At 43.7% G+C, this 11,588-nt stretch overlaps 1 protein-coding gene across 1 annotated transcript; it reads left to right on the top strand.

Annotated features, from left to right (window-relative positions):
• The first annotated feature begins 2,921 nt into the window (after nt 1-2,921).
• On the top strand, nt 2,922-10,944 carry LOC144145654 (uncharacterized). The gene is made up of 3 exons (XM_077677319.1): nt 2,922-3,053; nt 4,317-4,387; nt 10,480-10,944. The coding sequence occupies exons 1-3, from the start codon at nt 3,002-3,004 to the stop codon at nt 10,876-10,878; spliced, it is 522 nt and encodes a 173-aa protein (XP_077533445.1). The 5' UTR covers nt 2,922-3,001; the 3' UTR covers nt 10,879-10,944.
• The last annotated feature ends 644 nt before the right edge of the window (nt 10,945-11,588 follow it).

An 11,588-nucleotide genomic window follows, 5' to 3' on the forward strand; every position in this document is an offset into this window, starting at 1 on the left:
AAGCAACTTGAAAGCAAACTTGGGTCCGCCCGATGGGCGATGGAAGGAAAAATGATCGGAATATTACGTAGAGACAGAAAATAAAGTTCCTGGATTGGAGCACAAACTACAGTACCAGATATCTTAGTTCAAATAAAGAAAAAAAAATAGACTTTGGCTGGCCACGTAATTAGGCACAATGGCAGTCGGTGGTTGGTATACCAGTATGACCAACTGGACAGCGAGAAACGTGTCTACAAAAAGTGGAAGGTCAATAACTCGATGGAAGGACAAAATATGTCAATTCTGAGGCAACGAGCGTACTCGAGTGGCGCCGGGGAGAAGTAGTTGGAGCTAAATGGGAGAGGCATTCGTCCTGCAGTGGACCTAGTGGGCTGCTGTGGACTTAGTAGGTAATGGAACATCCTGTTCTCCGAAAAGAGAAGAGGGGCCGACAGATGTGCTGTTTCTCCGGCTTTGCACCACTAGTCAACGCTGCGCCAACATTTTATGCTTGTCATGAGTACTTTCCCATTTACCATTCTTCCATGCCAGATGTTACACGTATTGCGCGCAGGTTGCACAAGCTGTTTCACTATCCGCTGTTCACCTGAATCGCGAGTAGGGATCTATATATATTTGCACGCATTTTTTTCTCACTTTTCCTTAGGTACGGCAAATGTTTTGCCGGTCACATTTTACCCTGTAGAACGCGTTTCTAATAATGATGATGCTTCCTGCGGTTTTCAAAAAACAAAGCCACGCTGAAAGCCATGCTTGTTACCAGTAAATATTGTATCAAAATGCGCGTAACAGTTGTATAAACGTCATTACATTCGTTTTATTTTAAGGCTGCATTATACCCATACGGAGTTTTTGTATTCCTGGGCCTGAAGGTAGTAAGTTGGCATACTCGAAACAAATTTGGATTCGCCTAAAATCTCACCCGTTATTACCTTTCGTGCTCAAAAACGCTCGGTTGTATACTAACTGACAAAGAAATAACGCACTGTAGTGGCTGCGTGGCTAACGCAGAAAGCTGCGGAGCCCTAGGATGTGGGTTCGATCGCGGCCGTAGTGGCTGTTTTTTTGATGGAGGCATAGAGGGAAAGCACGCATTGGTGACGTGTTCTGCTCAGTGTAAACAAACCCCGGTGCTCAAAATTTATTTGGAGGCCTTCACTGTGGCGCGCTGATAGCTAGGTATTGCTTCGGTGTATTAAACCCACAAAAGTCGAAATTATTAAAAAGTAAGATAGGAAAGTTTCATACCGACATAGTTAAGCGTGTGTACCTTAAACATTTTGCGGATATGTAGCCTGTAGCTTTTCAATGCATTGACGTGTATATTTACACAAATACATAATCATGCTGCCTAATGGCCAATACTTACTACTTTTACAAGTACTAATATTACACAAGAACTCTGGTTGGGCATTTTGCAACAGATATGTGGTACTGCTTCCCCACTGCTGTCTTGATTGTTTTCTTACAACGCAGGCTACCCAAGGGTGCACCAAAAGAGCGGGGAACCTTCCGAATGGGGCCTGGATCTATTCATGCAGTGCGGGAACTGCGTGCCCGTTCAGGGAGATTGAATTTACCTTATTATGTATGACATAAGTGTGAGGAGAAGAATATAAACGTTTACGTTATACATAAATTTCCATTTGCCACCGCAATCACGAATGTAAGCCTAGCGAAAGATGTTTTTGCCGCTCGTGCAAAACTCCTGGCACAAAAACACGCCCACGGGGTTTCTTGGTGTTTCAAGCATGGCTAGTCACATTCAACTAGTTCGCTTCGAACAACCAATGAAAACCACTAAACTATTTATTGAAAAAAAGCTTGAATTCAACGCCAAGAGTTTATGGCCGTGATATAGGATAGCAATTACCAATAAAAGGCGGTTACAAAGCTGAAAAAATGAAGAAAAGGAGAAACATTTGCGTGTAAACTCAACGAAATGACAGGCCTTGTATTTGTAGTGCTTCACACTCAAATGTATTCAACAAATTATGCTAGCGTTATCTTGATAAATTAAAGCGGAAGTCATAATAATCGCACCAATTGCCCATAAACAACGGCTACGAAATAGAAAAATTAGTTGCCTTCTATTGCGGCAATCTCAATATTTTGAACTAAAAGTACTGAGGCAATGAAAGTGAAGGTAGACGAATTCTACCGCTTTGTCTGTAAACTTCTAGAGTTTGCTGCAACTTTGGGGAGCTTGGTATCAGCTTCTTGGGCAATATTTTGGAAATTACTTCAACACATTGACCCGTTCGCACAGGAATTTCTTAGCGAAAGCAGTGTGTACAGCATTTCAAATAATCATTTTAAGACTATTTAAAAAAAACAGCTGTTTTGCGCACGTCTATATGGGGTGTATTTTGGAACCAAAGCCAGGTAACCATAAGAAATAATATACACTTCTTCCTTACTGAAACGTCCGAGACGCATTCCAGACAGGTTTCCTGGGAGACGGAAAATATTGGTATGCCATTATTTACTCCCCTAAAATTAAGTGTAGTTGTTTCCTCAAGGAAAGTAACGTAAAATCAACTGAAGACCACAAGCTTCTCAAGGTTTCTTGAAATGAAGAGTTAGCTGGAGACAGTTCGTGTACGGGAAAGAGTGGAGGGTCTGAAGTTTTTGCGAGGTGGAGGGAAGAGAGTTTAAACAAAGAGAAAACAAAAATACATACTGTTCTAGTTGCTGATGCGCTGTCATGAAGGGGTATTTTATGGCCATTCTCGTATTTCTGACAGCTTCCTCTCGGCATGTGCACTGTGAGTCGGCACACAAGTGATGCACAAGCGTAGCCATCTGCGCACAAGCAACCAAAAGTTTTTACTAATGTCATGTGGTATAGCTGTACCAGGAAAGGTAAAAGATAAGCGGCTATCTTGCGCAAAGTTGGTTTTGAAAGTGCACAGCTTTCTGAAATGCTATAAATGTCGCGCCGGTGTTTGAAACCGGCTTAGAGTACCTACCTCTGGCGCATACGAAAAAGAGAGGGATGAAGATCTGTGTTCTCCTGCTTATCTTTATAAATACAGGTCCCTGGTGGGGTAAGTAAAATAAATCTTTAACCGTTAATCTGTATAGATTAGCATGTGTTCATAGTCTTCATTGGGTTCGCGACTTTTACTTCCCGGTACTTGGATGGATGCGTCAGAAATGATCGCCAGACTTTGAAAGCGTTTCCCTAGATACCATGAATGGCGGTTAACCAAGTCAAGTCCCGTTAATTTCATGGCGCAACCTTGGGTTAACCCATTTCTATATGCAAGAGCGATTAAAAGCTCTACGCACCAGCGACTCAGTACTGGTGGGAAGCTCACGGAATATTTATTCTTGTTTGTGCCACTTGCGTCTGTGACCGCCATCACGCGCCGCAACGTATTTTACCTCTACTGCTGAAAGAGAGCTATAGATAACGCAGCAAATTTTTTATTGCTTGAACAACCGTACGTACCGATATTTATTCCAGAAACATCAGGAAACGACGTTAAATTGGTGATACAAAACCGTGGGTCGTCGCGTTCTTTCAAAGAGACGAAAATATCACCAACTTCTCTCTTTACGTGAGTTTTCAACGTAAACGAGTGCAATGCAGACGTAGCCTATTTTCCTCGAGTTTCAACAAAAGCGTTTGCTTCGTTATTTTTATCCAAATATTAGCTGCTACCAACTTCCAAACGCATACTTGTTAAAAAAACTAGATTGGTATCGAAGAACGCTCGGCTGGTACGCATACATAGCTAGTTAGGACAGTTGCATAGCTCGTTTGTGTAAAGACCTAGCATATAGCTACTTCGGATTTCTTGACCAATGTGAACGACCCCGAATGCGTCAGAAATAAAATGAAATGTACTCGCCGCTGAGCTGCTGTGGATTTCAGCGACACTTGTGGAATTGCTTATGTCTTGCTCACAGTGACTTAAGCTGTGACGTTGTTGGGCAATTCAACCTACAATTAGTAAATCAGGAGAACGTAGCACAGCCTTTTAGTTTGAACTTTCTCACTCGAAGAACTTTTTGTAATCGTGTTTTTAGCTGCATCAAATACAAGGATAGATTTAGTCTATGAAGCCGTATGGCTTCGCCGGTTGGAACAATTTCTTCCCAATCCATCCTCGGAAGCAAGGTGTCATATAAAGCGCTGTGGTGCAGTCATAATTCACAATAAATATCAATATTATTGAACCTTGGTTTATTGCAAGAGTGCATTGTAACATATATTTTACGATATGTAACGTTTCCTTCAGCTAAAATGTTCACCTGTAAAAGAACTCGATTTCAATGCTTTTCCTTGTGTAAACCCCACGCAGTTCTTGGCCATGGACCTCAAGGGCATGGGAGAGGACCACCGGGACTGAGGCCACCCAATGAAAAAGATTTGGTATCTATAGTTAGCAATATTATTATTATTACAGTCAAACCCGGTTATAGCGAACTCTAATATGCGCCGCGATTAGTTCGATAGATCCAATAGCTAGATATAGCCGAACCCGTCTATGACGAATTTTTTTGGTACGAGTTCGCAATACACGGACCCCCGCTGCCAATCTCACATAAGGAAAGGAACACATTAAGTATGCCATTACCCTACACAAAACAATCCAGTTATTGCATACAATAAAGCTACTTTCCAGCTTAGAAAAATAGCGGTGATTTTCGTTCCCACTTTCTTTTGGAATGAGACATCGTTAGCACCACTTCAAGTTCATGTCCTTCAATATCGAAGCAATATTGGCTGAATGGATGGGCTCCTTCGTGAATCCCGTGCGTCGCAAACAGTTATGGAAAGTGTCGGGCGACACGTCGCTGCATGCGACTCTCAAGATGCCAATTGCCGCTCCGAGGCCCCGTGCATTTCTGTGGCAATTGTAGGCGCGCCGAGTTCGATATATTCGATGTGAACTTCGTTAAAAAGAATATGTTTAGCATGCATTTTCCTAACGGATTGGGGTTTGTTCGTTAATAGTATAATTCGTTCCATCCGGGTTCGTTATAATCGGGCTTGAATGTACTCGTTTTTCCCCGCTTTCAATGACCAAGGAACAAACAATAAATGCATTGATATTTTGTTGAATGACGCATTTTTTTCAAGCCGCGGAAAATAAAATTGGACAAATATACGCACGCGTATTGTTCTAGTTTATGTATTTCTTCTTTCTGAAAGGAAAGTAACAATAGGTGTTGTTTACATTGTAAAGCAAGCTGAAGTTTCGTAAGTACTGGCATCCTGCAGTGTGAGGCGAACAATCGTGTATAGAAACGTATTCGCACTACTTCACTGAAACACACACTCACGCCCGCGGTATGAAAAAAAACATATTGAGAAAATTATGAAAGAAGAAGCAACTTTCTTTGCAGAAATTCTGACAATCCGATAACCTCAAGAGTGGCCGGTCGCTAAACTTCACGGTGTGAATCAGGGAGTGAATGGAAAACCGAAAAAACGTATTTTTATTCTTACATAACACTAAAGACACCCAGGTGGTTAAAAATATTCCGGAGCCCTTCACTACGGCGTGCCTCATACCCTGCGTTGCGTCGGCTCCTCAAACCCTACAATTAATCAACCAATACCCTCACATAAATTTACGTAGCTATGCTGCCGGAAGTTAGAAATAATGATCTCATCAAAATCAGTATTTTCGGGTTTTGCTCTAGTAGTGCTGCTTAAACTCATTGTTTTACAGAGCGTGTAAATTGCTTCTGTTAAATGTTATATTTACTACAAAAAGGCTTCAGGTTAAAACACTATTCATTCCGAATGTGCCACTGCAGTATCCATGGAAGTACCCCTTTCAATATATTTTAAACGTTCTTTAGCGTGCTTGGTCGCACAGCATCTTCTTCACCGGGAAAGTCCAAATAAACACGTCTCTTAATGATTGTAAAAATATTTAACTTTTACCCCACTGGTGTCTTTCTGCACTGTCCGAGCGGTTCCTCTCCGAAACGTTTGTATATAGTAAACTGGAATGTATTAAAAAAGGACAAAGGTTGACAAAACTGCGGTCCCAAATGAAACGAGCCGATTGGGGGTCTTGTTAACCTCACCAATTATTGTATTTCGGAATAAGGAGTCTTGCCGACTTTAATAACGTGAGAGAGGTGTCAATAAAGAGGAATTGCTACGAATGGGCAATCTACGTTCCAGCCTAACTATATACCGTGGAACCACGTTAATGCGTTTTTTACCGACCGGGAAAAAACGCGTAACAAGCGGGAAACGTAATAGTGAGGAAATCCACGACAATGGGCCGGCGTCTAACTGGCATCGGTAAATCCCACCCTATCCAGAGTTCCATCGTTGCCATCACGTCTGTATTAACGTATTAACTGTGTGCTGTCATCGTACATACATATTTTAGTGAATCTCTGAAGTGTCGGTGCGATTTGTTGACTTGCTGCCTGCCGGGCTGCCGTTGGGAATTGCTTCAACAGCGGCAACGTCCGTGCTGCGGCATTTCTTCAAGGCACCGTAGGGTCTTGACGGATTAATGGAGTGGAAAAGCGCGATTCCACCGAAAAACTTCAAGGTTACGTCAGAAACATTCACCTGTGACATTCATTGTGAGCCTTCAGACAACGTCAACTAGTTACGAACACATCTTGAACGGTCGAACTAAGGATACCGCGGGGCACGTGGACCCTGAGGGAGAGCGCGGTTGCCCGTATTTCCCCTAACATACCTGAGCACCTGCAGAAACAAAGACGCAAAATCATGCAGAAAACCACGCAAAGGAAGTGTTGCGTCCCGCGAAAATGATGGGCTTTTGTGCAGCGAAACAGGCGCTAGTGACAGCATGGGTGGCGTAAAAATCCGAGAGTAGCAAGGACGAAGCAGCAAACGACGCGCCGAGACCGATCTCAACGCTACCAGCAGTGCCACCACCTGCCCGGCGGGAGCACCGAGCCGCACAGCGGTACTGGACGGCCGCGCTCTTGGTCAACTGACCTTGTCTGAAAACGCTGCACGGCACCAATGCAACACTGGGGCGGCCCTAACATGATGCACTTCCGGCGTTCCGAAGTGAAACTTCTGTTGTCAGCACAGTGATGATGGTGATGGCACTTTCTACGGCGGACATCTAGTGACGGCCTCTCCAACTCGCTTCCAGCTTCTCGTAGCCAGTTCAGTAACAAAGCCTGGCCAAGAATCATCAAAGGCCAAAATGGTGGTGCCCAAGCGGCTTCGGAGTTTCAGGCTGCGACGCGTCATACGGGAACGGACCCAGAGTTGTGACGTTACAGCGGGGTTCGTAGTACATTATATCCCTTGGAATCTATGCCGGGATTGATGAAAAACAACGTAACAGCCATGAAAACGCAACAGTGAGGAACGTAACAGCGGGGTTCTACTGTATACGCATCTCACTTTACAACAAAAAGAAACAAAAACTGTGAAGGGTGATAAACACTTTTTTTAGGTTTAATTTCGAGAGCAATAGTTCTCGCTCAGTTTTTCAGTAAGTTGTTACCCTGATTAGCATTGCGAGGCGGTGGATGAGCAATATTTGTTGCAGTAGGCCAGTTTTCACATTTTTCCGCGTTGCTACGGCCCCCTGCGTCGTTGGAAGGGAACTAGATCGGGGGGACAGCGCCCACTGCCGTCGCTCCCTCTCCAGTTTCGCAAGCCGCCTGCTCAAGACCCTGATGTTGGACTGGCTCTTGCGATCTTTCTTTTGTGTTTCGTTTCTGAGGCATATATGCTATAGAATGTATCACTACCAATGTGAATACTGATTGCTGATTTTATTCCACTGCTTTTCTGCCAAGCCTTTCTCATGGCAGCGGCCTTTTTTGCCGAAGTAACGAACTTGTCTGGGCGCACTACAAAGATTTTCCTTGATCGTAGACGCTACGCATTAGAAGAGGAACGAACTTCATCCCTTAAATGTGTGGCTGTATCTCAGTCCTGGTACGACTAGAAGAGACATCTGCATTCTGGTACTCAGCTCGAGAGCTGTTCAGTGTAACCTCCTACTGCTGGACAAAACGCTTACTATAAACATCGAAATGATTAACTCCATGATTTGCGAGACCATTGTTGGCGAAAAAGCATGTGATCTCGAGATTTATATCCGAGATAAACTGGGTTGAACTGGGAGCTACTGTGAGATACGCGAGAACCAAAGGCTCGCTTTCTGGGTGCACTATCATGTACACTATTTTTAACAGAGCAATGATTTTAGCCGCGTAAACGACATTGTACTGTAGAACCCGCCCAAAAGCGTGAGCATTCACAAAAAATAAATAAAAGCTTACAATAAGCCCGTAGTTGTTCTTCGACGAGGAGTAGACAGTTCAGTTATAACAATGCCACAAATAAATGGATGCCACAATTTTCACGTCACAGAAAGCGAGAAATGCTGCTTCCTCAACCAAGCAAATCAAGTTGAGCTAATTTTACAAAAGATTTTTGCAGCCCTAAATAGGGTACGGGAGAAGCGCACCGCGGCTGGGTAGGATATTTGACATTGCTGGTTGAGGTCGGAGAAAAATAATCCCTAAAATGTAGGTATCAATTGTGTTTGTACAAGATCATGGGGCTCTTAAGCCTACTCATGTTCGCCTAGAAGGCGAACTCCTAGCGATACGTATTATCAACTCTACACAAAAACAGGGCTGACGTGGAATTCGACAACGTGCAGTCGGCGACGGAAGGGAGGGAGTAATCGTCAACACACCATGGACAATACACAGATCTCAAGTAACTGGGATATTCCCCGATTAATAACAACGTATAGGTGAAGACCAGTGGGTAATTTGTGCTGAGCGTTCACTCCGCAGAAAATAGAAAAGAGACTGCGCAATGACTCGGCGTCTTTCTGTCGTCTTTGCCTCTTTTCTCCGCAGTGTATGCTCAGTACCCGGTTGAACCGGGTAATGAATTTTCTGCAGCCCACACTGCAGTATACAAATGGCAATGAGCTGCATGACAAAAACGTTCCCTCACCCCAACAATCCCTTGTGACTTTTCCTTCTGTCACCACAATCCTGATAGCCGGACGGACAGATGCAGGTGGGGCAACATTGTCGCAGTCACTCTACAACAGGTGATCCGGGAATGCCCCAATAAACCGCAGGCCCCTGAAAAAGGCACACATGTTAAAACTAGTGAGCAGTTGGAAACCACGTATCTCAGCTCTCTCCCCGAGATAAAAGTTGCTGTCAGCTAATTGGCAGAAGACACCGTCAGGGCCCACGGGTTTCTCACCGACGCCTGATAAGACGAAGACACTAAACAGTCCCGCACGCTGCTACTAAACACTAAACAGTCCTGAGAAGGAATTACAGTAAAGTATGTTATCACTTTCTGTATCAATACGTCGTATTTGCATCGCTTTCTTCGGATTTCGTCTTTCGCAGCAATATAAATCGACCGTCTTGTTTCCTGGTGCAGCGTGCTTGGGTGTCTTTCTCCAGTTTCGCTTCTTCGTCTTACGGCCTCCCTTTATGTTAGTGAGCAAACTGCCAGACGCCACAGTTGCTCTAAATTTAGGGTTCTGCATGGCGTGTATGCCTCTGTTGTATTCACGGGCAATCACGTTCAGTTGTTGATGTGGCACGCACTATTCTACAACTTATACGTTTCAATTCACAGTATTGAAAATTATGTAAATCGAGAAAACCACCCCCAAAGCTCCCGATTAAAAGCCAATCCCCCAATTGTGTAAGTAGCAACAACGACAACGTTTCTGCTACACTGAAAACGTGCGAAAATGGCAGAGTTACCACCACCACCATGCCTCCGCTGTGCAGAACCGGGTTTCATTCGAAACGGGTCACGCATGGGCGTCTTATTTTCTATTTAGAGCGGTGGCCCTTTGATTTACTCGGCAAATACAGCAATTACGACGCTTTTCCGCAAAAGAGGGAACTTAAAGTTTCTGTCTTAAAAACTGCGGCGGGAGTACCTCATGAAATTTAACGTTTACTCACAATTTCATGCCATAACTGCGTCTTAATCGTTAACTTATAAGGAGCGTGGTTTGGAGTCTGCTTGAACTTAGGAAACACAAATTTATGATTCATTATTGTTGGCAGCACACTTTGCAACCGCCTGTCAATAGTTAGCCTCCCCTGCCGCATTTGTGAAAGTATGTGGCTGAGTATTTTACTGCAAAGTCCCAATATTTTCATCTCTAGCACTTCAGATTATTTCTTAAAAGCATGCAGTGCAATCCTGCAATATTGCAAACAACACCACCGCCGAAACAGTAGTGTAGTGAAATTAGCCACAATGGCAATACAAACTTAAAAAAAATTATTTGTCAACCTTGAAGCCCCAAAATAATATAGGAACAACCAAGATGAATTTTTTGAATATCCAATGTTTCTAGCCTGTCCTTTCGTGTGTCGAAGTCAGGCGCAGGTAGAACTTCGTAGCACCACAGAGCATGACGAGATAAAGTTCGGCGTGCATGTGTCCAAAACAAGGATTACTGCACCTAATTTTTCTGCTCACATTTACAGCCTCCAGGCATCATAAAGAAGATAATGGAGATGTGGGTTCAACTACAGAAGCCTTCAGGTTGTAAAAGCCCTGCAACTGATTCTTTACCCACGATGACAAATGAACAAACGACAACTACAGCGGTAACGACTGCTCTTGATGGTAGTACAGGTGCTGCCAATACTGCAAGCAGTGGGGAGCCCACTGCTGAACCTACACTGAACGAATCTACATCCGAGGTCGACAGTGGGTCCAACACAACCGACCCCATGCCTGCAGTCACGGCGGAGCCAGACGGAACCGCAGAGACCACAGCAGAATCAACGCAATCGACATCAGGAGATCTTGGATCGAACGGTGGTAGTGAATCCAGCACGGATAGCATGGCTTCTACCAGCGGTACCACAGCAGTGGTCTAGATCAGTACAAATTGAGCTTTTTTAAGAAAACAAATGGTTCCCAATAAAAGAATGGCGCTTGATGAAGGTTTGGAATCAATAGAAACGAAAAAAATCAATCGGGAACACCTTAAAGCTTTTTCTGGTGGTGTTTACATCGCCTATAAGGCCGAGCTATGGGAAACAACGTTACTACCTGCATAACTGAACAACCAATCTTAGAAAACCAATATTGCTACTGTAAATCCCTTAGTTGTGACATGCATCGTTCATGCAGAATCCCACATGGACAGTCATACCTGAAGTTTAAAAATAAATAAACAAGAACATATGTTAATCAACGCAAAATGAGACATTCGGGTGCGATTTGCTTTACAGTGGAGATATTCCCACAATAAATAACAGTGTAAGGTTTGTCAGGATGCAGTTTCTTTATATTCCAATCGGTTAAAAACTGGTCCCAATTTGCGTCTGTTCTGCGAAGAATGTTCTAAACGATAAGAGTACAATATGTAGGCAGGCAACACCTTTAATTAGTAATATCTAATTGAAATAACATCTGCATATTGAACAAACAATAAAACCGAAGATGAAGTTTTTGAGTGTACAGGTCGACCGCCCACTTACCATACTACAGCACAACTACAGTCCATGGCATACGGGTAAGTCTGACATCAGGGGTCTTCAGCGGGCTCCTTTTAGGCGATGAGAGCTTCGGGCAGACAGCACAC

The sequence above is a fragment of the Haemaphysalis longicornis genome, unplaced genomic scaffold, assembly GCF_048455015.1.
Source record: "Haemaphysalis longicornis isolate Haplotype H1 unplaced genomic scaffold, Haemaphysalis longicornis Haplotype H1 scaffold_7, whole genome shotgun sequence".
Taxonomy (NCBI): domain Eukaryota; kingdom Metazoa; phylum Arthropoda; class Arachnida; order Ixodida; family Ixodidae; genus Haemaphysalis; species Haemaphysalis longicornis.